Here is a 26,449-nt window from a genome sequence, read left to right as displayed (position 1 = left end):
CTTGATAAAAAATGTAAATAAAGGCGCAATTAAGAATGCCTAATAAAAGTGTAAATATATGTATGTCAGCGCCCTTAGCTTTAAGTGGTCGATATTTTCCCATATTTCGTTTTGGGTGTTTAGATTGTTTATGATCTACACTAAAAAGTTATAATTCTGTCATTCTGAATATTATAGACCCATGGGAACCCACTTTTTTCCCTAGTTTCCCTAGCAGGCCGCGGATCGTTGGATTCCCTCAATCAATCAAGTGATTAGATTATTTGTTTGTTTTAAGCACTGTGTTATGTGCAATCTTTTAATATGTCCGAGAAGTCTAACCCTATGTTGCCTCGCTCGCCATCAGAACCCGCCACTCCGGGTTTCTATTTCTATTTTATTGGTATTTCGATTATTTCTTACGATCTCCGACAAGTATTTATTGAATTCAACATTTCTAATTAAGTGTTTACGTACCTCACAATTGGATAATAGACCTTATTAGCTTTGGTGAATTGGTAGTGAACCATTTAAATAAAACGTCCGAACACTAAAAAGTGATGTTTATTGCGTCAAAATTTACTACCAAATTTACAATTTAAAAATGCATGCTTTTTAACGGCAATTTTATCAGGTAAAAATAGATGCATGGTGGTCTGTCTACCGGGTTTTAGTGAAAGTATCTAATCTGCACAATGCCGATTGATTTTAAGAAATATCCATGGACTAATGATCGTCGTGGAGTACAGAAGTATTCTGTGGTTGGCAGGCATCGGCAACGAGCGAATTATCCTGGTATTCAAGGAAGAAGTGTTTATGATTAACTTGAGGTTATGTATTGAATTTTAAAATCGTTCCAAGAAAATTGTAAACAAAAAAAGGAGTGTTGTTATAACTGCCTTTTTGGAGAAAGTAATGAAACTTATTTAACGACGCTGTTTAAGATACAACAGCCATGTTTTCCATTTGTAAACAAACGCATCAGGCCACAGGTGTTGAGCACGCAATAAGTTGCTTTTTCTTTAACAAAACTGAGAAGAGTCTCGTCACGGCCGGTGCCAATATCTTGAAGATTTTCAAGTTAGTTCCTGATGCCGATACTAAATCCAGAGTCGAAAGATATTCAGGTATTATTGGATAATTTATATTTTCATTGGGAAGCTATTCTTTTATTTCTTTTAGAGTTCTTTCCTCCAAAGTCAAAACTGGAATGTGTGGCTCAGTATCAGCTTTTTGGCAACGTGATGTCGTTGCAGAGTGTTTCTCTAGCAAACTCCCCTCGCGATTCTCTCCTCTTAGCCTTTTCTGATGCGAAATTGTCAGTGGTAGAATATGACCCAGAACATCATGATTTGCGAACGATAAGTTTGCATTACTTTGAGGAAGATGAAATTAAAGATGGCTGGACACATCATCATCACATACCGATGATCCGGGTAGATCCAGAAAATCGATGTGCGGTTATGACAGTTTTAGGGAGAAAATTGGTAGTATTGCCATTCCGTAGAGATAATTCCATTGATGATGGTGATACTGATGTTAAACCAATGACAACTTCTGGAGGCACTGTCAAAGCCCCTATACTAGCATCATATATGATTGTTTTGAAAGATTTTATTGACAAAATAGACAACATTATTGATATACAGTTTCTGCATGGCTATTATGAACCAACATTGCTGATTTTGTATGAGCCTCTAAAGACATTCGCGGGGTAAGTGAATTCTTCTATATTTTATTGAAATTTTCATTTTTGTTCATATGTCAGGCGAGTAGCGGTGAGGAGCGACACATGCGCGATGGCTGCCATATCTTTAAATTTGCAACAAAAAGTGCATCCCATCATATGGAGCATGTCGAATTTGCCATTCGACTGCATTAGGGCGGTGCCGATAAAGAAACCTTTGGGAGGCACTCTCATTTTTGCTGTAAACTCTTTGGTATATCTGAATCAAAGTATTCCTCCCTATGCAGTTTCCGTCAATAGTATTGCAGAAAGTTGTTCCAATTTTCCTTTAAGTAAGTTGACCTCATAGAGAAATATGGTGATTTTTGTCTCTTTTTTTATCAGCGGCTGTATAGAAAATTTTGAGGAACGAGCCATTGAGACCTCGTTTTTACCCTTATGGCATCCATATAGCAGTTTGCAGTTTTGCAATTGGCATTTTTTCGGCATTTGGGCAGCATTTCCTTAATTTAATGAATTATCTTGTGTCCATATCAACTAAGTCAATAAATATTGTGTTGAGCTCCAACTGTTTATTCACAAATTTTGGAGACAATATTAAAGAATAGAATTGTATTGAAATATATTAGTACTGATATATGGGCTTCATGAAAAACAGCAACACATTAGATGAAACAGCTGAGGGTGAGCATAAGATAGTGACTCAAGAAAGCCTTTGGTGTTATTAGTCTTAATATTTTACTTAATATGTTAAACAATGGGGGCATATTTGCCAAAATCGCCCACCACCCAAATCTTCTGTCTACAAAGCGTTATGGATATGACAATTTATCTATGACATGTTTAGACCATTTTTTATCTGTTTCTATTAATAGAAACTTTCTTTGATACCAGTGGTTCAACAACTATTGTTATGTATTTTATTATTTTAAATTTTTATAGAAAAACAAGTTAAGTGTGTGGAAATCACTGTTTTAAAAGGAAGTGCCCTAAAGTGCGCATTAGTACCTTAGGGGTTGTCCATTATCTAATAGTTGTGATTCTGCAATGTCTTTTTTATTTATCTATGATTGAAGACAATGGAATCCAAAATTGATTTTTCAAAATTTTAGAACCCCAAGAGGACGTGAAAATCAGTTTTGATTGCGCGCAAATCGGTTTCCTCGAAGACGATACTTTGGTATTGTCCTTAAAAGGGGGCGAACTGTACGTTTTAATGCTTTTAGCCGATAGCATGCGATATGTGCGAAATTTCCATTTTGAAAAAGCCGCCGCTAGTGTTTTGACCACATGCGTATGTTGTGTTAAAATATATATCAACGCATGCGATACTATACGTAAATTTTAGTTGTGCGTATGCGAAAACAATTTCCTTTTCCTGGGCTCGCGCTTGGGAAACTCTCTGCTGCTTCGATTCACCGAGAAAGCGAACGAGGTTATCACTCTGGAGGATAGTCAAGAGCCGAGGGCGAAGAGACAAAAGCAGGACCCCTCGAAAGCCGACGAAAACGGCGAAAAGATGTTGGATTCGTTGACCGATTGTATTGCTAGTGACGTCATGGATATAAGAGATCCGGAAGAACTCGAAGTGTACGGTAGCCAGAAACAAACTGGCGTCCAGATCACGAGTTATATTTTCGAAGTGTGCGACAGCTTGCTGAATATCGGACCTTGCGGGAACGTTTCCATAGGCGAACCGGCGTTTTTAAGCGAAGAATTCAGCAACAATCCGGATTTTAATTTGGAGTTGGTCACGACTGCCGGTTACGGCAAAAATGGTGCTCTGTGCGTGCTGCAGCGGTCCATCAAGCCCCAAATAGTTACTACGTTTACTTTGCCGGGATGTTCGAATATGTGGACGGTGAAAAGCGGCGAGGACAGACACGCTTTCCTGATCCTCAGCCAAGAAGACGGCACGATGGTCCTCCAAACGGGGGAGGAGATAAACGAAATTGACAATACGGGATTCGCGACCAACGGGCCCACGGTGTTCGCCGGGAATTTGGGCAACAATAAATTTGTAGTTCAAGTTAGCATGGTGGCCGTGAGATTGCTCCAAGGTGCCATCCAGCTTCAGCACGTTCCTATGGATCTGGGATCGCCGATTGTTCATGTTTCTAGTGCTGATCCGTATATCTCGCTCATGACAGCTGATGGACAAGTCATTACGCTGATGCTCAGGGAGACGCGCGGGACCGCCAAACTCGTCATCAGCAAGTCGACTCTGTCTAATGTAAGTCGGTTATTTTTGAAATTTGAAAATTTCTAAATTAACCCTTTATTTAAATGTAATTTGATGAATTACATCCCCAATATTGTTATTATTAATATTTTAGTTTGGTGCAAACGAATTTTCACCTCACTCTTATCTTGAAATTATTAGAAACAGAGAAGCTTCCTTGGCCATGGTTTAAAATTTATTTACTCCAGCGGTTTTTAAAAAATTCTCCGACTACTCCACTGTATGTTGAAACAGCTCCGTACATTTTATTTTCTAAAGGAAGTGAAAATGGAATTTTTAAAAAAGAGTGAATTTTTCGTTTGACAATATGTCGAATATATGGTTGTACTTTGAAAATTGAATCACATTATGAAATTTTTGATGTTTAATACCGCATAAAAGATTGTTTCCAAATTTTTATATACAGAGTGTTATTGAAATGACATGCTTTAATGTAAAGAGTGAATTTAGTCAAGAGGCAAATGGCATAAATATTTAGTTAGCTTTGTTTGTCAGTGCAACTAGATCTTTTGTATCCTGCCAGTACTTGCAAGTTCAAATATGAAAAAACTGACTTATCCTTTATTTAGACACCATTAGATTAATAAATTCAAATTACAAAACAAACACTTGCCAGTGCTACTGCTTTTTTTCTAAGCGCTTCGACAGTTTCCACCTTTGGCAAATCACTAATTCTGTATTCTCAAAAGAAGGAACATTATGTCGGTGACCTTTTGAAGTTTATTTAAAAATAGATGGCGCTGCAAGTATCGTTCCGCAAAACAATAAAATTAAACTGCTTATCAATAGTGTGTAGTGCTAAACCTATTTAGGCAAATATTAATCATGTCATGTTGTCATCAAAGGTTTAATTAAATTCCGGAACCAGAAATCTCAGGTGGTGATCAAGAGTGAATTGTTTTGGGAAGGAAAAGGTTACAAAAAAATAGCCTTTTCTATCCCAATTCGATCGAACAAAATATCGATTCGGCGTCAGGGTGGGCACCACATTAACTCATATTATATTATGTCATTTTCGTAACACCCTGTATAAACTGAAGTTTTTAGTCAAAGTATTCGATACCTGAACCCGTAGAGACCCGCCAAGTCCTTAATATTACGGGGCCACTTGCACCTAATTTTTTTATTTACTAGAAATTTTATTAGTAGATTAACAATACACCTTCCAAACATTGTTGAAATGCACTAACTAATTTTACTCGCATTCGAAGTTTGAATATGACTTGGAGTCTTCGAAAATCTAGAAAATCGGCTGTGACGTGACGATGCACCAGTGTCACTCGAACAAGATTAAAACATATAATCAATGACTTGTATAAAGTAACGTATATGTCAGCTCTACTATAGAGTTCATAGATAAAAAGGTTTTGATTAGTTTATCCGATCCGATCTATTGTCATAAACATGGGAACCAAACCATTTTGTGAATAAATTATCGTGTCTCTTTCGACATAATGTCCTTGGTAAAACCTATAAAATATTTTTTGCCAAATAAGGCTGCCGTTATGAAGGGTCACACCTTCTTTGCTTCCAGAGTCCCGCGGTGTCTACGATTTGCATGTACAAAGACACGTCCGGTTTGTTTACAAACAAAATCCCGGATGAATTCACTCACATCCCCGAACAGTACATCGGCAGCGTCGACGTAAAAAACGAGACGGAAAACGAGGACGATCTGTTATACGGCGACAACGATTTCAAGATGCCGTCGCTGAACCCGCCCACGCCAAAGCCCAAAGTGTTTTACAACTGGTGGAAAAAATATTTGGTCGGTCACAGACCGACCTATTGGTTGTTCGTTGTGCGGGAAAACTCGAATTTGGAAATTTATTCGATACCGGACTTTAAGTTGAGTTTTTACGTGCAAAATTTGTGTTTCGGTCTCAAGGTGTTGATAGACGCGTTGGAGTCGGTGCAGTTGAACGCGACGTCGCACGTGAACGAGTCCCAAATCCAGAAGGATAACCAGGTCAAAGAGATACTGATGGTCGGCTTGGGACATAACGGGTCGCGTCCGTTGTTTCTAGTGCGTCTCGAAAAATATTTGTACATATACGAGGTGTTCAGATATTACAAGGGCAACCTGAAGCTGAGGTTTCGCAAGGTCAAACACGACGTCATGTATGCGCCTAACAACTACGGCCGGATCGAGACCGAGAACTCTGATTTTTTCGCGTTGCAGGAGAAAATCGTGAAGATAAGATATTTCGATAATATCGCGGGTATGGGACGAAAGTATAGAGCATTTTAAAGTTCAGTACTCAAGAGCATATTTTTCAAGCTTTTTTTATTCTAAAAACACAATTATAATATTTTTGGATAGGATGATCATGTATCTTAATGCACTTCTCTTATTTATTCGCTGATTGTGGTGTAAACAAGCGTAGCCGTGGAAGTATTTGATAATGTTACCTTTGAACATTCAGCCAACTCATTCACCTGCATAAGCTACAATAAAGCATTATTAGAGTGTGTGGTTTGTGGAAAATAATTTCCCTTTAAATTCAACAATCAATCGGCACGTTGGATGACTTAAGCCGTAAAATGTAACCTATAAACAAAAAAAATTAGACTTTAACACAGTGTAGGTCGATCACGAAGCATTTGCGGACATATGTTTATAGGAAAAAAAACTCATTATTTCTCTTTAAAATATGCCCTTACAATTTGGGTACTGGACTTTTAAACAGCGTATTTGTACGGGTCGCCCCCGCATACTTTCCCTACTTTTAGGTTATAGCGGAGTCTTTGTGTGCGGCGCAAATCCCTATTGGTTGTTTTTAACCAAGAGAGGCGAACTGCGCGCGCATCCTATGACGATTGACGGCGAGGTGCTCAGTTTCGCCTCATTTAATAACGTCAACTGCCCGGAAGGGTTCCTTTACTTCAACCGAAAGGTGACGTATTTAATTTTGGACACACTTCAAAATGTAAACGCTTTCTTCTAGGACGAACTTAGGATCGGTATTTTACCCACCCATCTGAGTTACGACGCGCCTTGGCCTGTCAGGAAAGTGCCCCTAAGGTGTACTCCGCATTTTGTCAGCTACCATTTGGAGTCGAAAACGTACTGCTTGGTTACTAGCACGGCCGAACCGTCTAATCAGTATTACAGGTTTAACGGAGAAGATAAGGAGTTAACCGTCGAAGACAAGGGTGATAGGTATGGGACACTATCCTTTTTTAGGCCTTTTTATCACTATAGCAGAGTACGGTTTCTACTGAAATTTTCGAGCTCTTGCTTTTTTTTTTTTGTCAAATCTTAGAACATTTAGGTTTGGACTGACCTTTAGAAGCTCGATCTTTGGGTAGACTTATTTATATATAAAGTCCATAGATCTGGAAACATCTAACTATGGCTCATTAATACGTCTGGATCTAATTTGTCTTTCTGTAACATCTATACCTACATCACTATTTAGAAAATAAATCATTGCTACTATTACAAAGAGTTAACACAAACAAGAAGCACATTCATTCCAAAGAATAAAGAAGAAACAAAATTAACAACAATAAATGTTTTGCAAGTAACTCAATACTATACTAAACACCGAATCATTTATAGTCAGTAGAAAGCGACGCCAAGTGGTAAAGACATTCAAACATCTTTGCGACTTCTCAAAAAAAAACTGCAGTGTAAACGCGGCTCTCATAAAACTTACCATAAATGATACCATACCCAGACAGCACATCATGTCTTGAAGACATCGTCTTTAATGTTCGCGCTTTTTTCTGCCCTGTGTTACGCAATATTCACATAGTTTATATCTTTACGATGTCGTCGTGCTGCTTGGGTAGCGATTTATGCGTTAACGGTCAAAAAACATTATGGAATGTATGGATTGTTAACGAAATAACGAAATTCCAAGGTTTCCGTATCCTTTACAAGAGAAATTCAGCCTGTGCCTTTTCTCGCCGGTGTCGTGGGACGTGATTCCCAATACGAAACTCGACTTGGACGAGTGGGAACACGTCACCTGTCTGCGGAACGTGTCCCTCGAATACGAGGGCACCCGTTCCGGTTTAAAAGGTTACATCGCGGTCGGATCCAACTATAATTACGGCGAAGATATCACGTCGAGAGGACGGGTTAGTCTCGACTAGTAGGTGAGACCGAGCCGAATTCAATGCGCCGGTTGTTGCAGATTTTGATTTACGACGTCATAGAAGTGGTGCCGGAACCCGGCCAACCTTTGACCAAAAATAAGTTCAAGGAAATTTACGCGAAAGATCAGAAAGGTCCAGTCACCGCTTTATCCCAAGTCAAAGGCTTTTTAGTCTCCGCGGTCGGACAAAAGGTAATCCGGTTGCATTGTATAACAAATACAAAATATCCGTAACGGCCGTTCCCACCAACATCTTAGGGGTCACTCTGTGGCATTTAAATGTATTCTGGACTTTCTTAGCTAGACCACTGAAGTTGTCCCTAAGTCACTCTGTTGATGCCGAAACTAAGATGCCCGATTTGGGCTACCCAACTAACAAAAATTAACCTCAAAATTACTAATATCGTAAGATGAATACAGAGCTGGGATTTTTTGAAGATTATCTCCAAGTAATAATAATAAGATGTTCCTTTAATGGCATATCAGAGAACGACTTAATAAAATGGACAATTTTACTTTTCTTAACACGTTTATTGTCATATACAAAGACATATAAAAATTTAATATAGTACTTTTTACAAAACTTCTGGATTCTTCTGCATCGGTTTTTGCCGAGTCGAACTTGCTGACGTTTCGCCAATCATCCTGTTGACTTCTTAAGAGCTTGACTGAAACTGACTCTCATTTTACTCTGTACCTGCTTATATATTGTTTGAGGGGGGCGGAGCTAAATGAAGGCCATAAACACCGGCTCGAGTGACAGTCAAGGTCTGCAGATGGCGAAACGTCAACAAGTTCGACTCAGCAAAAACCCACGCAGGAGTTTTGTAAAGAGTATTCCAGTAGCCTGTGGAAGTTTCTTTGAAAAATTAGTTTAATATAGCTAATATTAGCGAACATATCCGTAATACTAATGATACTTTTTGTACAAGAAATTGTCTCTTGTTCTGCAGCATCTTATTTATCCTTTGGAGTTACATTAGCTTTTGATACTTCTATAATTATTTAAATTTTAAGCTGATGCTTTTGAGGGACATCCAGAATTGAATGAAATTGTTGAGGATATGTTTTCCACAAGGGATATTAGCATATATGAAAAATACCATTAGAACAGTAAACCATTTCTTTTTATACTTTTCGTTTCCAAATATTGCTGTAGAAATATTGGGTTTTTTGGGTTTTCAGAACCCTGAACCACAATGACAACCCGTTATACTTTGACTGTATTACCTCCCAATTTATTCAAAAAATTTTCCGGCGGCAATGAAAAAGTGACATTATGCCCCATTATCCAAGGGGAAACCGAAGAAACTGACGATGCAACAAATCAAGCTTAGAGTCCCCTAGCCCGTCCCTAAAATTTCATTCTTGCAGCTGTTGGTGGCAATGGCCGTAATTTCTTTTAATTTTGTCTAAAATTATCAGTCCATTTATGTCTAATGTCTCTCAGAGATTAATTGAAATCCACTTTGCAGATATACATCTGGCAGCTCAAAGACAACGACCTTATAGGGGTGGCGTTCATAGACACCCAGGTTTATACCCACCAAATACTGACCATTAAGAGTTTGCTACTAATCGCCGACGTGTACCAATCGGTGTCCTTGCTTCGTTTTCAGGAAGAGTACAGGACATTGTCATTGGTGTCGCGAGTAAGCCCACGCGCCTCACAATGGGCAAGCGTTACGCGTTTGTTTTCAGGATTTCAGGTCCTGCGAGGTGTACTCGATCGAGTTCATGATCGACAATTCTAACATGGGCTTCTTGGTCTCTGACGGCGAGAAGAATTTGGTTCTGTATATGTACCAGCCGGAAGCTAGGGAATCCCTAGGAGGTATGTCGATGTGTGGTTGGTCCTTAAAGGTTTAGCAGTGCACACATATTTTCAGGGCAACGGTTGCTGAGGAAAGCAGATTTTCACCTCGGCCAGTCGATTACGTCGTTCTTCAGGATAAAAAGCAAGCTCGGCGAGCTGGGTGAAGACAAGAAGCACCTCAGCGGCGCAGACAAGAGGCACATAACCATGTTCGGTGAGGCGGGGTTATATTAAATCTGACCAGGGGTAATGTGAAAATGTATTTTTTTTCCAGCGACGCTTGACGGCGGTCTGGGTTATATAATGCCGGTGCCCGAGAAGACTTACCGAAGACTGCTCATGTTGCAAAACGTGCTGGTGACGCACGGCGCCCACATCGCAGGACTTAATCCGAAGGCGTTCCGGTAATTGGTACTTTTTCGGTTTTTAGATCTGCTTAAATCTCCTTTTAGGACGTTCAAGAACTGGAGGAAACTGTTGACCAACCCCGCCAGGAGTATAATCGACGGGGAGTTGGTCTGGAACTTTCTGCAGTTGAGCATCACCGAAAAACTCGAAGTAAGACACTTCTAATCATATATCTTACTAGATAATATATTGCCGTAAAAATGCCATATTTAATATGTCAGCGACCGACCATGTAGGGAGTTGAACTTACTGGTTGGTTGGAAATGACAAGTGTTATTGCTTGAAAACGAATGGCCCTTTTCTCAACTTTTTTTTTCTTCCTCGCTTCAAGAGTTTCTGCATTATCATCAGAGGCACGGCATCCATATATCTAATATATGGTGCCAGCGTTTTTTTTATATGGGCAAATAACTACATTTAGCTACCATTGAGCGCTTTTCAAGTCCCAGACTTTGGGATATTTACAACTCATCTGGATTCCTCCCGCGTTGGTTGTTTATAAATCAAACTTGCTGACGTTTCGCCAATCATCCTGTTGGCTTCTTCAGAGCTCTGGCTCGCGTCCCTACTCTGTACATGCCTATATATTGTTTGAGGGGGAGGAGCTAAAGAAAGTAAAACTCGAAGTAAGACACTTCTAATCATATAGCTTACTAGATAATATATTGCCGTAAAAATGCCATATTTAATATGTCAGCGACCGACCATGTAGGGAGTTAAACTTACTGGTTGGTTGGAAATGACAAGTGTTATTGGTTGAAAACGAATGGCCCTTTTCTCAACTTTTTTTTTCTTCCTCGCTTCAAGAGTTTCTGCATTATCAGCAGAGGCATGGCATCCATATATCTAATATATGGTGCCAACGTTTTTTTATATGGGCAAATAACTACATTTAGCTACCATTGAGCGTTTTTCAAGTCCCAGACTTTGGGATATTTACAACTCATCTGGATTCCTCCTACGTTGGTTGTTTATAAATCAAACTTGCTGACGTTTCGCCAATCATCCTGTTGGCTTCTTCAGAGCTCTGACTCGCGTCCCTACTCTGTACATGCCTATATATTGTTTGAGGGGACGGAGCTAAAGGAAGGGCATGAACATTCTCTCATATGGCTGATTCCCATATTGGTGAGTGTTAAAGATCTGAGTCGTTTGAGATTATTTGGTTGCTTATAGATTTCTATAGATTCTTGGATTTTTTGTTGGAAGAAGAATGGATTACATTCCAGAATTTTAGTTTTATTGAATAAAGTCTGATGTCCGGTTTCATGAATAAGATCTGATGTCCAGATAACTAACAACTAACTACAACAAACCAAAAAATCTGAACCCCAAACTCACCTATATAGGAATCATATTGGTGAATTACGCGAGACAATATTCATGCCCATTATTTAGCTTCGCCCCCCTCAAACAATATATAACCAGAGTAGAATGGGAGCCATTTTTAGTTAAGGTCTGAAGAAGCCAACAGGGTGATTGACGAAAGGTCAGCAAGTTTGAGGTATAAAAAATTAAAATAAATGTAAAATTGGTTAAACTTAGTTCCTTACAGGAATGAATTCTTATATATTATATCTCATCCATTCAACCTTCTTAAAGGCTTTAAGGTAAAATGACTTATCATTCCTCAAAGCCAATATCACGTCCTCAGGAACTAATTATGGCCCGGACCCTCTGGTGGCAACATGTTTAACTACTTCGGAAGTAAAGTGAAATGGTTGCGTTGTTTTCCGCCGAATTTTATGTTTACCTTGTATGGTTTATCCGTTTAAAAATAGTTGGTTTGGTATCTTTCGCGATTCAGTGACTTTATGAATTAGTTTCTTCAACATTAAATGAAAGACTTACCTGATAAAAAGTAATAGGTAACAGCGCCACCAATTGAGAAAATTGGCATTTGCGTATCTTGTCCTAAGGTCTGAGGCTTAAGAAGGGCTCAGTGGTTTAGCAAACTTTTCACCAACTTTTCTTCTCTTTTATATAGGTGTCAAAAAAGATCGGGACCAAACTCGACGAATTATTAGAAGACATAACGGATATTCACAAGTTGACAAACCATTTTTAAATCATAAAACAATTCTATAGTATTAGATGTCTTTTATTTACATTTAATTACAGTAACCTAAATAGGGACATAAAAAAGTACTATGTTACACTGAAAACCACGCGAAGCCCGCAGTCTACTTTTTTAAGCTTTCCTAAGTCACATCCAACATTACAACCAAAACTCGGAGGGGGGTAACGCGGAACGGGTATGGGGCGGTGGTAAAATAAAATCGAATTTCGGTTTTTCCGCCCCGCCAAATTCAGTCCGCACCCCAGCCGGAAACGCGATTAATTTGAGAAAAAGCGAGAGAAAATATTGCACTAAGACAGTGGATGGCTCATAGTTACAGCCAGATTTTTTGTTCGCGAATTTTATAAATATAATTGGCAATTCTGTTAATCCTCCCTTATGCTAAGTTAAATCACAATCAATAAATTAAAACGAAAATATACAACCAATATACAAAAACCCTATAAAGGGATTGGAGCGTTTTGTCATCCATTTGAGCGATGGGGGAGTTAAATTTTTGGACGAATCGCCCAATAGTGTTAATTAGGGCAGCTTCAATTGCTTCCAGAACCCACCAATCCCTTAAAACCAAATACAACAATTTCTTCAATCGACGTCAAAATGAAGAAGGCCGGTGAAGATTGAACGCACTCGACGAAGACTTAAATTAAATATCACAAGAAGCACCGTATTTCGTAACGAAAAATGAATTCGAGATTGTTTGGAAGAAATTGCGGTGTATATATATGTGTACGGGCCCTCTACGAAATTACGCAATTGCTATCCTTTGCCGCCGGCAGTTCGATATGTGAAAGGTCTTTCTCTATAATTTCGTCGTCCTCGATTCTGAAAAAAAATCATATTCAAATTCAAATGTTCACCTGGAAAAAACAGGAGAAACGAGAAAACTTACGCCTTCTCCTGACTATCCAAATGGTGAACCAGCTCGTCCCTTTTATTAACAATCTGAACCAATTCGTCCAGCAGGGTCTGCTCCCGATTTCTCTGCTCCTCTGTCTTCCTCCAGTCCTCCACCGATGCGATTTTCCGCAACTCTTCGTTCAGCATTTTGTACCTAGTTTCGAGGTCCGCCTCCTTCTCCCTGAAAAAAACCCCGCATTGGCCAAGCGAACCGCCCACACGCGGCTACTCACAATATGTTAAGTTGCATCTGTCGACGCAAGAGGGCGTTCTTCTTGTTCACAAACATGAACCACTTGGCCATCAATGCCTCTTCCTCTTCTTTACTGGACGCGTCCATCACTTGCCTAAGCTGTTTCTCCAAGATGGCCGCCTGCTCGTCTATGGCTCTTTGCTCCCGTTCCAAGTCTTCCATCTCCTTATCGATCCAGGTATGCACGTCGATTCCCATCTCTTTTAAACCTAATTCGTCTGGTAACTTGTCCGGAGTGATCCTCTCCATGTGACTATCGCTAGGGCTAAACTTACTCGAGTATTCTTCGATGCTATGTACACTAGTTTGCGAGTATATTTTACCATTCCTTTCGGAATCTAAAATCGAGACTATACGTATTGGAATCCAGAAGGCGCACGTGCCCAAATCACCTGTACTATTTTGCTTTTCTTCGGCCTCCACGTAGGCTTTGATGGAATCCGGACTAATGCGTATTATTTCGGTGGTGGGGGCGGAACCCCTGCGCGCGTCGGCAAGCAACTTCCTCGCCCGTTCGCGAAGCTGATTTTGACGTTCCTCCTCAGACTAACAACAATCACGATTTTGGATCAGCGTCGAACGTCAATTGCGACAACGATGCGTAACTTTTGCGTATACGTTAGACAAATAAAAGTGTTAGCGAGACGATGTTCGTACTAGACGTACCTTTGCAGGCGACGTGGGGTTCGAGCTGTCCCTCTTCGTTTGCTCCAGCAACAGCCTCGCCCGTTCCCGCTGCTCGGAATGGCGCATTAAAATTTGCTGCACAACACGGTTGAAAAACCTTTTAATGGCAAGCCACACCTTGACCGAAATCGGTTTTTGTTAGCATGATTTAATAATTTGTTTTTGTATGCCCCCGGATTTTCAAAACATTCATATCGACGGCGGTCAAATAAAAGAAAATCCATTATTTTTTACGAGCACCCTATATAAAGCGTATTTCGCATAAGCATTCAACCAAAAGATGCAAAACTATATACTGAAAAATATAAACATTGTCTACAGAAACGGCGATTTGGTTAGTGATAATTTTCAAATATCTCGCACACCTTGTACCGTGCGTTCAATTTATCTTGATAACATTTTAATCGGCTGTAACTTTTTCGTTTTTAGAGATATTAAGGTAAACAAAAAAAAGGTAAGGTTAGTACCCAAGTGTTTTCCAAGTGACGTATAAAAAAAAACAAAACACCATCAATTTTGTGACATATAAGCTTACATCTTATTTTTTTGTAATGGAACACCCTGTATATTATATGTGTTTAATAGAATATCTTATTCCGATTACAATGATGTAACACACTTTATATTTTAGTCCACTTGTTTTTGACAAATAGGAAATTTTTATATAATTTCAAAGGGTGTCCTGACTGAAAAATAAAAATATGTTTATATTTGACATATTAGTAAACAACGTTGATGGTCATTATTGTCCAAGTCATTATTATTAAAATGGTTCTTCGCGAATTTACATGCTTTAACTATTCTTTCTGAACAATAACAGTGCAACCGCAGCTGGTCGTCAGCATATTAGACTTATCCAGCACGTCGAGCTCCTTCAAAACAGATATTTCAATTAAATGCTAAAAAGGTATGCCGGAATCATAATGTTTGAAATAAAGAAAATAAGGGAAACATATAGGGATTCTATGAAGCACGTCCAGTTTCCTCTATTACTAGACTATATGAAGAGACAGCTATATCTCGGGTGTCAATCCACTCTGTTTTGAAAGAATATAAACATAATGCTTTAAAAAAACTAAAAACAAAAAAGTTAAGGCTAATTAAAATGATATCAAGATAAACTGAACGCACGGTACAACAGATGAAAATGTAATTGAATACAATGAAAATTTCTAACCGTTTCCAGTCGTATATTTCACGCACCCTGTCCAATTGGTGAAACCCGTAAATACGATAATTGAAACTTTCGACACGGCCTGTAAATGTTCTCAATCCAAATCGCCTTATTTATTTCCGAAAAAGTCAGTCTTTGGTTTATTAAGGCGCTGGATTTTTCGCATCTTCGCGTTCAGGAAGCGCGTGTTTATGTTGCCGAAAAAATATTCAACGATTTTTTAAAGATTTTGATAGAATAACTTAAATTATTAAAATTTTCTTTACGCCTTCTAATTTTACCGGAATAGCACGTTATGAAGCGGTAATGAATTCATAAGTTTTGATTTTGTACGAAAAACTATTCCATTTTTTGTTAATTGGTTACTCAAGTCCTTTGATATTTGTTTCATCTTTGTTAATGTGCCTTGTGGCAGATTGTACAAATTACAGACAATTGAATATTAGTAATGTCCCTGACACCTCATCCGCTTCCGAAAATACCTAGTTTTCGACTTTTATGAAGTCATATGTCTAGAAACAACAAAAAACAGAGCCTGAATTTCTGTTTTTTTTTTTTTTTTTTGGTAAGAAAGAGAAGACACAATAATGATAATTACATATTACATTACATTTTAGAAAGAGGTTCGTACATTCGCCATTGTTTACAATTTTTGATGAAAATTTGACTTTCCACTGCACACCTGTCAAAAATAAAAACATCCAGAAATCATTAAAACTAATGACTTAAAAGAATGATTTAATTACCTAGTTGAACGTTATTTGTCACAATTTTTTTTGTAATTCGCGAACAAGTTTTGATAGGTTATAAAGTATCGAAAATACTTTTGTAGACGTTTACACGTCTCCATGGCAACGCATCAATATGATTCCATACTTGGAAACGAGAAAAATAAATTTTGAAATTTCATATTTTTGAATCGTTCACTATTTTAAGGGGTTTCTGGCCAACAGTGCCACGGCGACCTCTGGAGAGCAAACCGTAGTCGAGGTTTCGAGTGTTACAGGTTACAAAAAAAAAACAAGGCACAATACAAACAGCAAACCGTTAAAAATTGCAGCGTTGCTTACCGGATTCGGTTTGGGCAAGTCGGAGAACACGTCTCCGTCACCTTTACCGTCGCCCGCGTCGCCGATTCCATTCGCCTCGCAGTTTAATTCAGGCGTTTTGGGGTTGACGACAGGAGGCGGAACCTCCTCGTCGTCGTCCGAACCGAACGGATCGGTCAGCTCGCGCCTCGTCATCAGGATCGGCTTTTTGACGTCAGGTTTCTTGTCTTCCTGCTTCTTAGTATGTTTATCTTTGCCCGGCGATGCGATCACCTGGCGGCAAAAGGCGGTAAAAGTTTTTTTCGTTGATGGATGATTTTTTTTCCACCGACCTTACTCATGATACTCTTCGAACTGCTCAACAATATATCCTTAACGTCTTTGACGGTAGTCGGAGACTTTTCCTTGATCGCGTCCCTAAACGGCAGCGGTTCCGTCGTTATTTTTAGCGGAAGGTTCAATTTCGACGCGTCGCCCTTTTCGATGTTCATCAGGTTCATCTCTTTCTCTTTCGCGTTTTCAACTTTCTTATTCTGTTTCGCCTTGCGCAGATTGAGTATCTCCTGACCGAATACCTGTTTCGTTATGTCCGTGTCCTTGTCGGTGTTAAACTTGCCTATGACGTAGTTGCTTTCGTCCGCCGTCCGACCTATTTGCTGCACCTCAAGCTGGTGGCCGGTGAAGTGTGCGCGCAGCTGATGCAGATACGTCATAACCGCCAATTTATCGGGAACTAAGCAAAGGAAGCGTCTAAAGAGCCGCTCCGGGGTTTGTACGGACATAGACCAAATAACCCTAGACCAGCACAGTGTTTTGAAATGAATTATGATAATGTGTGTGATTTGGAATGATCACGTCTTTTTAGAGGGTGAAGGGTCAAATTTCGAGCCTTTATCTGCATCTACAGATTCTAGTCACTTAATTTTCGCAAATGACTTTCATAAATTTTCCAGAAATATTCGATTGATAATGTATCGCAGGGTCAACTAAACCTATTAGCACAATGACACAGAAATAAGAAACTTTCATTAAATAATAATAATATGCTTATTCTGTAGGCAATGACAAATTTATATTATAGATCGCGTTTTGTATATCCATAAAATACAAAAATGAAAATTCTCCCTAAAATCCTCAAGTTGTGCGGGATCACATATAACTTACAAATTTTAAACGCATATATTGGTTTAAATTTGATATTGAAAACGAGCAAATCTTACATGTAATTCTTACACACAATAACGCGTTTTACCACAAACCGAAACTCAATTTTACGTACTCGATGCGCGTTTCGCCAACCAAGTTGGCATCTTCAGGAGAACGGTTTGTGGTAAAACGCGTTATAGTGTGTTAGTGCAGTGCCGAAGGTTCCAGTCAAGAGTTTGACGTAATTCTTAGTTTTTTTTATTTTAGACATGTTCCCCTTTTTTATTATTTATTCTTGTATATATATTTTTTTCTTATATTTCGTTTACTTTTTTTTATGCATTTATATTTATTAATTTCTTTATTGCTTCCAGGCTTACAGATAGATTACATTTTTTGAGAAGTTTTTTGAAAACAATTATGTTATGAATATATGCCATAAATCCTCATCTAGGAGCATGAGCAGCGTAAATAACCATCATTACTAGAAAACCATCAATTGAAGCACAAAATTATTTTATTTTGCTCTTGTTCGGTTCAAGTTGCAATATGCTTCTGTTATTTAGGACCCTTTTTCTGTAACCTACAAACACTCGCTTCTTGAGGTTGTTTAAATGCGTTTTTTAAAGCAACTTTCATTTAAGATAGTCACGCATACCCTTCGAGGAGGTTCCCCAGAGATTGGGCATCTCATGTTTAGAACTTCAAAGGCAAGATGTGTAGTGTGTAGAAAGGTTAATGGGGGTCATGGACTGTTGACATTTTTAATGACGCATTGACTATTTGTAATAAAAAAATTATAGATGATAACAATTTGTCTTATTTAGGTAGGATTGGATGTACTGTACTTTTATTCTTATAATTTATAATGTTCAAATTTTCTTGTAATTAGAATTGTTCTGTTGGGCCATAAAATAAAATAAATAAATAAATAAATCTAGGTATGTTTAGACTATGATAAGGAGCACGTACCGGCCAGCATGTGCATGTCCGACGGTTCTATTACTCTAGGGATACCGAGTTTATCGCCGGCGTCGAAAGCGATTTTACAGTTCGACTTGATATCGTGGGGAGAGAGCGAGTCGAAATTGCTGAAACCAGAAAAAAATTACCCTATTTCCCGGTTTAATTAGGGTCAAGGTCTTACACCAGTTCGGGCCGGAAGTGGTGAATCAGCGCGCAAAACGCCATACCGTTTCTCCAACTGGTCGTTAAGTTGGTAACTTTAACGCCCGTGTAATTTTTCGTCATTTCCTTGCACCATTCGAGCAAGTCCTGACCTGCGAAGATCAAAAAGGGAAGCTTCAACGCCGCGTGCTTTTCTCCGTAGTAACAATCTCAAGTCTCGTATCAATTAATCGAAATGAAATTTATTAAAACGTGTTTCGCTGTTAAATCGATTGATTTGAATTAAAATTAAATTTAAACTTTAAAGTCAGCCCCTTGTACTCGAAACATGTAACAGCAGATAACAGCGATCCCAGATTTCCAGCTGAATTTTTTCACATATGTGTGCTAATCAAAAACCGCAAATACCAAAGTTTTAGCTTTCTACGCCACTGTGTAAACTGTGTAAATTGTACCACTTATCGCGGTTTCTCAGTTACGGGTAATAATTTATACGGAACGAAACAATTTTTAAAGATTTTCGTTTTTTTTTTGAGAATAACTGACATTGTAGTTTCCATCTAAATTGAATATTGGGAATATTGAAAACTTTGCGATTTTAAAAATTCCCCATATGTTGATTTTGCAAATACTTTTTTCTTGCAATACTTTTTTACCAAAATAAAAAAGCGATAGTGGTTTTCGTCTATCTTCTCTACATATTCAAAAATTATAAAGAATAGGGTTCCGTAGCCCCGAATATCGCGGGTCTTCTAGATCAGGAATGTTTTCCAATTGGTTTTCGAGATAGAGCTGTTTTCCTTGGACCCAGTCACCAACGACTCACCGGGTGTCGTCAACTTCTGCGAATTTTTCGGCGTCTCGATATAATCCTTATCGAGCTCCAGCGGTTTCAAGCCGACGCTCCTGTTTCCGTTTTCCTTGTCCCCGTCGGTGAACTTCGACTCTACGCCGCTAGCGTTAACTTTCGACGTATCGTCCGAACTATCGAGGCGTTCGAGCACGTCCGAACACTCTTCCGAATAAAAATCCCGATCCGGTTCGACGAAGTCGCTCTCCTTCGGAGGCGGGATATTTCTGACCACCTTGGTCGGCACTTCCCTACACGGCGACACTGTTTCCGCGGTGGGCGTTTTGTCGTCTTGGGGCAACGACTGGATACTGTTGACGCTTACGGGGGTGCTGGCGAAATCGGACCCAGACAACGAGTTCGTCATCTGCTGCAGGTTCTGCGTCACCTCATAGAGGCTGTTCTTCATCAGGCTGTCGCTCTGCGAGAAATCCTCGTCATCAACATCTTCTAGAGCGGCGATGTCGTCGCTGTTGTTGTTCACGGACATTAGCGACGCCATGGACTGCATATCCTCGTCCCTATCGACATTATTTACGTAACTTGGTGGTCATCCACATATATCTACAAAATTCTACCGAGCGCCTCCTACGGACACGCGTCCGCATCAATCATCTGATCATAATAAACAACATAAACAAACTAAACCCAAATAAATGTTTAAAAAAGGCCTGTAATAAATTCAAAAATTATCAATTATGCTCTAAAAAAATTATTTTACAACCGTCCCTTAAAAGCAATAATGATAAACACAGAACACTTTAGAGCGGTGTTTCATAAACGTGGGGCTCACGCCCCACAAGGGGGCAATTTGATGGGTTAATTTCAGAATACACTCGATAAGATTTTAACTGTCCAGACAATTATATCAAGTGGAAAAAACATCGCTAATCTATTATCTTGATTCGGGTTTAAAGGCCGTCGTCGGTTGGAATTACTTCCTAACGTTTCGCTAGCACGAGTGGCGAGCTTCTTCAGAGGTCCTTCCATCTCCGATGTTGGACGTGGACGTGGAAGGACCTCTGAAGAAGCGGATGCTTGACCACCGAATCAATGAAACGAGGTCGTCTTGAGACGCATTTAAAGGCTTTGCTCATATTAATTCAGCTTTGGGTTACTATAAAACTTTGAACAATTTTGAAAAAAGAGCAATATTAATGTCTCTATTTACTGCTCGTACTTCAACTAATAATCGTCTTACTGGGGCTGGTTATCAAATTTCTTTAATTAATGCCAAAACTAGAAAAAATGATGAATCCACTTTGAGAGACAGTGAGGCAGTATTGATAATTTATATGTTATATTGATGAAGGACATTTTGCTGAAGAAATGTTGTTCTGTAAAAGATTAGAAAGCACCACTACTTCGAAAGATATATAATAACTTAAAAAACTACTTAGATGTCAATGATATACCAATGAAAATATAACATCTTGTGTTGCAGATGGAGCCCCTAATATGATGGGCAAGAAAAATGACTGCTTCAAATTGATGAAAGATGCGAATCCAGAAATGATTCTTGTGCATTGTGTTATTCATAAGGAAATCTTGATAGCGAAAAATATCTCGCCTGTTCTAGTGTCAAATCTGAGCGTCTTTTCCAAGTTATTTTGTGAAGAGCAAAATGAAGACCATTTGAGCCTTTTACTTCATACCGAAGTAAGATGGCTGTCTAAAGCAAACTGCTTGAAAAGATTTATGGAACTGTTTCATAATTTTAGTGATTTTTAAGGGACAAATCTGAAATTAAATATTTGTTAACCATCGAAGGTTGCAAGTTATTTAGCCGATAAACATGTATGGTTTCATACATATTTATTAACATATTAACAACAAAAACTTTGAACAATTTGATTGGCTCAAAAAATGTGAAGTAACTCATAAGCCTTAAATTGTTATTGTCAATCTTTCAAATATTCTATCCGCTGATTTCAAAGAAAGATTTTCTGATTCAAAACAAATTAATTTGCCAACATGGATGATGCAGTCAATATTAGCAGGTTTGTCTGATATATCAAATATGCAGTATCAAGAAGAAGTCGCAGAATTGCAAAATGATGAGTCATTAAAAATTTTATTTAATATAAAAGCAACAACGGCATGGCTTTGTGAAGAAACTTTAACTCTACCGAAATGCAACTAAAAATGAAAGAGAACTTTTACTACTGTTTCCATCTTCATAGTTAATTGAGTGTGGATTTGGTGCTGTAAATGATTTACTGATAAAAAAGAAATCGACACATCGATATAACACAAATAAACTAATATAGAAAATTTGTATTTGAATTGGAATTTTACTTTTTTACTATATGCTTTGAAATATTATTTACTGTTTTTTGATAGCAATTTCATAGCGATATCCTCCTAGAACCTATCATTTATGTTTAAGTGAACAAATCAATTTTTTAATGTTAAAGATAATGTATGGGAGGCATAAAAATTTTAGAAATGTTACATGGCACAAAAAAGGTTGGGAAACACTGCTATTATGTATATTATGATCAAGTTTTATAAACACAAACAGAATCTTTAGGGTTTTGAAAATGTTGTATTTTGTATTTATATCTACATTGTGCAATTGACTTAGAAGAAAAAAATAACGTTGTTTAAAAATCGGTTTATCTTTACATTTTTGTACCAAAAATGATCCTGATAACAAAATATAGCCTATCCTGACATGATTCTTAAAATTATATGACGCTATAGATTACAGTTTTCAGATTTCTGGGCATTTGGCAGCAATTCTTTCTCGCATAACCTCAACATTTGGAATAAGCGCCCCAAATTATTTGATCATTAAAAAACTGTCTTAGCACCCCTTATATTTTTTATGATGTTTGTTATGATGAAGTGATATGCGGATTCGCGTGCCCATATACAGGGGACGCAGCCGCTAGAATCTCGTCACCTACGTTGCTCTCCCTTCGCGCAGAAACACGCAAGACAACGTGAAGTCCAGTTTAGCGCCGGTGATTTTTTTCGTTGTCGGCTTAAAGACGATCTGCAGTTCCGTCTGCGACGACTCCACGCTAGCGTATTTTCGCATGTTCAAATGCGCGATGGCGAGCTGACGGCGTTTACCGGTGGCTGGGATCTTTTGAGAGTTTGAAAATGCAATTAGCAAGGGAAAGAAGAAAGGGAAGAAAAACTTTTTGCCAAGTGTACGGCAACATGAAAATAGCTCTACAGAATAAAAATTTGTTATAAATATTATATAAATAGGACCAAATAAACTTGTAATCGTGGCATACGAATTTTAGTTAGTTAAATGATCACATGATCACGTGATCTTCATCTTATTCACTTATTCATTAGTACATTAAGAACACCAAAATTGCAAATAGTCGCAGATATTTCCTATCGGCTGATGCACACTAAGCCAATTTAAAAAAATTAACTGCAGTTAAGATTTGGCACGTTGCGCCGTGTTTGAGGCCAAGGACATTGTTGTTTCTCGGATTGCAGCTAACATGTTCAAGGTGATGAATTGATTCTAACCTCAAAGTAAATGAAATAAAGATATGTTAATTTCTACCTATACAAGTTTAACTTAAAATTTTTACAAGTAATGAATGACAAGTCTCTTACGATTTCAGTTATGTCTGGTTATAAGCACATTATTGAAAATAAGACAAATGAAGCTGCAAGTTTTAGGGCTACTTACCCTAGAGACGTTTAAAAAGAATGTATGACCACTGGAAGAAATTGCCCAAGTAAAATATTGCACTAGAGAAAAACGACCTTCAGTGGCGTAATACTCTAGAGCTATTATATTAATAACATCTTAACACTAATGTTTCAAAAATAATTAAAAACTGATGGATGCATTCTTTTGATTGGAAAAAGCATTTACAAGTTATGAGGATATTCCGAACCATGTTCGTGGCCGTATTTGCACATTCTAAATTACCTAAAGAGTATCTTGCAAAGTATAGTCTGGAAATAATACTTTCATATCCTCCATTTTACCTCTATACTAGATAACGTAGATACTTTTGCCTCCTGTCCGAGATTCCACTGAACAAGAAATTGTTTGCCGCAAAAAAGAAATAAGGAGTCGGCGAAGTAAAGGAAAAAGCTCGAGAAAGAGACATCGGTTGAACAGTTAGAAAAAGAGGCGCATGTAACGCCACTGGTAGTTACATGCCTATTGACTGCAAAATTTAACACAAGAAATGTCAATGCATGAAAAATTTAGTTGGTCCCAAGTTATATTATTGCATTTTGTTTATAAATCAAGGCATCAGCATAGTTGCAATATCTTGTCCGATAGAGAACATTTTGGCACTAGAAAGTCAACGCGAAGTAAAATTTAAATAAAAACAAATGAACAGATGTCAATTGATTGAGAAGCCAAGCAAATAATCAAGCGTGATTTTTCAATTGAACAAAGTGGATATTGCGCGTAAATATTTACGACGCAATAGTGGTCGGGTCTCAGACTTAAACTAGACGAGTAAGGAACAGCCTTGCTGTTAAAAATCATCACCAATACGGGTTCAAAGAATGACGACTACGGCGTCCAGAGTCATCACGGACCGCGGCGACCACAAACGGTTTAAGGAATTCATTAATTAAGAACTTTCGCGCGGCCTTTTTAATTGGTCTAAATGAAAACCTACCAAGAAGTATTTATTCCCCCATTCTAAAATTAAAACGTCAATTAACCTCGCGCTTAACTCACGTCTTCTATAATGAACGACCAATCCTTGTCTTCCAATTCGTTGGTTCTGGGGTCCTTGAACAAGGTGATCGCGACCTGGTGGTTCTCGGGAACCGGCCAAACGACCAGGCCCTTATAGGGGTTCTGAAGGGTCGGTTCCCACGGCATCGGGGCGGACGCCACCCTGCGCGATCGGCGGGACCACACCAGTGACAATTTGTGCGGTTGCCTATGTAAAACCTGGTTTAGTGGGGATTTTATTCTTTGAGCGTGGTTCAATGCAAAATCTTAGGTTATCTTTCGGGATACCTATTGTCAAATATGCCCTCGGATTCAATAAATATGATTCATTTATGGATTGATTCCCGACTTAAATAATAAAAATACAATATCGAACTCGCCCCACTTTTGGTTATATTTTTAATATTGGAGGAGGAGTGTATTATATCTGAAAGGGACAGCAATAATTTTGATGACTCAATAAATACTTTTTGATGAAACTTAAAAGTGATCTTACTTTTTGAACACACCTCGTATATGCCATCCTTTAATGGAAAACATTTAAAAACGCGCCAGTCCATTTGTCTATTAAATGGAATTTACAATAAATAAAAACTACATTAATTATAATTAACGCCAGAGGCGACAATTAAGTAATAACCTCCTAACTCTAATAAACTCTCTGCATATCAGTTTTACGGTTTTTCATTCGGGTTAAGTACCAAGTTTTGCTAAATAGGAAGTAGAAAGTATATTACGCAATGCGTTCATATTAACGATTCTTCGCGGGTTGCATATTATGTCTATATTATGTTAAGGCATAAATTTAAAAAAATAATGGCTAACTGGGTGGTTTATTTTATTTAAAATGATTATAACGGGTATCTTAGCACATTTCTTTTTACGGTTCCGGCACAGGAAAAGCTTGAATGCATTTTGTGCATACATTTCCTGTTCAAATTACGTCCAGCTCAATGTGGCACATTTAAAACGGTTTCAAAATGCTAGGTAGTCCCTGCTGTGGTTTTATTAACGCGAGGCGTGTTCCGCATTTAAAACAGCTGCCTGCGTGGAACAGTACTTTGATTGAACTATCTTGTTTACACAAGATTAAGATAATTTACTTATTGGAATTTCAAATATCTGAAAAAGGCATATGGAATATACTTATCAAGATGCAGGGGAAGACCAGGAATATTTGACTGACGCGATTATTAATTAAAATAAATTATAGTTATAGTAAATTAATTAAATTTACATATAGTCCCTTCTTTTTTTCGAAATCTATCAATACCTACTAGATAATCTCACATTATTCATCAAAACTTCAACTTTAGATTAATACTCTTGTCTGGTTATTAATCTGAAATAATTAAAAAAAAAACAGTGCCCATGGCCACTTTCATTGTTTTGAGTGATCTCCAACTTTTAAATAAAAATTACCTAATAATAGCGACTACACAAAAACAATATTATTCAAATTAATTCACCTACTTAATTAATTATGCAATTTACCTTAATTTTACTTGACACTTGAATTACATTATAAGACATCAAAGTTTTAAATGCAAACTTACCATTTAGAGCTAAAATCGACTGCCAACTGGTGATAGGAAACTGTGAATTGAAACTTGGCAGCCCTTTTGTTGACCCTCTGCAGACGCTTCCAAACGGAGCCCATATTTCTCCCCTCGATTCCGACACAGGACTGCATGTTGGTAAATTTTTAATAATAAACCCGCTCTAAATACACAACCACGGCACTACAGTACATGCATCAAGTGCAAACAAAAGTCATGCAAAAATAAGAGAAACAGGATGGTGTCTTCATCGCTGTTTCGGCTTATCGGGCTGTTCCTAAACACTGCCGGAAAACACAACCAAAACAACATAACGTCTATCGCTGCGATAAAACCGAGAGTGGTTAGCAAACGAAATAAATACCACTAGGATCACTAAAAATCAAAATTCTAAGCCACTTGAATTAAATTTGGTGCTGGCACATTTTCCTATGCGATATCATACCTGAACTACAACTCGGTCTGAACTTATAGTTTAATACGCATTTTAAGTACTGTAGTCTTGTTTTTCAGCCAAGGGCCCGTCAGTGTCAATAATTTATTTATAGAATCGAGTGACGGAATTGATATCACTTTGTCATCTGATGTTGTCATTACTATCGGTAAACTGGACATCTAATTTTCAGCCGTTGGCGCCATCTTGGTGTGAAGGGTCAAACTTTGATCTCTTGAATGAACTGAACGAGTAAACTGTACACACA

The 26,449-nt window shown here is 38.2% G+C and overlaps 2 protein-coding genes across 4 annotated transcripts; one reads left to right on the top strand and one right to left on the bottom strand.

Moving 5' to 3' along the window:
* Positions 1-555: 555 nt before the first annotated feature.
* LOC132697714 (cleavage and polyadenylation specificity factor subunit 1) lies at positions 556-12,336 on the top strand. Its single transcript, XM_060663299.1, has 16 exons — positions 556-1,106; positions 1,162-1,693; positions 1,748-1,998; positions 2,779-2,960; positions 3,015-3,899; positions 5,443-6,130; positions 6,642-6,805; positions 6,857-7,071; positions 7,778-7,997; positions 8,054-8,206; positions 9,490-9,666; positions 9,716-9,848; positions 9,904-10,044; positions 10,105-10,234; positions 10,283-10,388; positions 12,226-12,336. Exons 1-16 carry the CDS (start codon positions 935-937, stop codon positions 12,304-12,306), a joined length of 4,230 nt encoding a protein of 1,409 aa, XP_060519282.1. The 5' UTR covers positions 556-934; the 3' UTR covers positions 12,307-12,336.
* Positions 12,319-26,327, bottom strand: LOC132697715 (EH domain-binding protein 1). Of its 3 annotated transcripts, XM_060663301.1 has the most exons (14): positions 26,194-26,327; positions 25,746-25,876; positions 24,190-24,397; positions 22,418-22,599; positions 19,482-20,026; positions 18,675-18,807; positions 18,500-18,618; positions 16,714-17,114; positions 16,403-16,654; positions 14,138-14,233; positions 13,864-14,017; positions 13,452-13,809; positions 13,211-13,399; positions 12,319-13,143 (listed from the first exon to the last, which is right to left on the bottom strand). In XM_060663301.1, exons 2-14 carry the CDS (start codon positions 25,847-25,849, stop codon positions 13,059-13,061), a joined length of 2,826 nt encoding a protein of 941 aa, XP_060519284.1. In that variant the 5' UTR covers positions 25,850-25,876; positions 26,194-26,327; the 3' UTR covers positions 12,319-13,058. The 3 variants fall into 3 exon arrangements, with proteins under 3 accessions (XP_060519284.1, XP_060519283.1, XP_060519285.1); XM_060663300.1 differs by having other exon boundaries at positions 25,746-26,319; XM_060663302.1 differs by lacking the exon at positions 14,138-14,233 and having other exon boundaries at positions 25,746-26,319.
* Positions 26,328-26,449: the final 122 nt, after the last annotated feature.

The sequence above is a fragment of the Cylas formicarius genome, unplaced genomic scaffold (assembly GCF_029955315.1).
Source record: "Cylas formicarius isolate icCylForm1 unplaced genomic scaffold, icCylForm1.1 PGA_scaffold_2__14_contigs__length_35257938, whole genome shotgun sequence".
In the NCBI taxonomy this organism is placed as follows: domain Eukaryota; kingdom Metazoa; phylum Arthropoda; class Insecta; order Coleoptera; family Brentidae; genus Cylas; species Cylas formicarius.
Note: the sequence above shows the minus strand (reverse complement) of the source record. Positions and strands in the feature narration are given on the sequence as shown.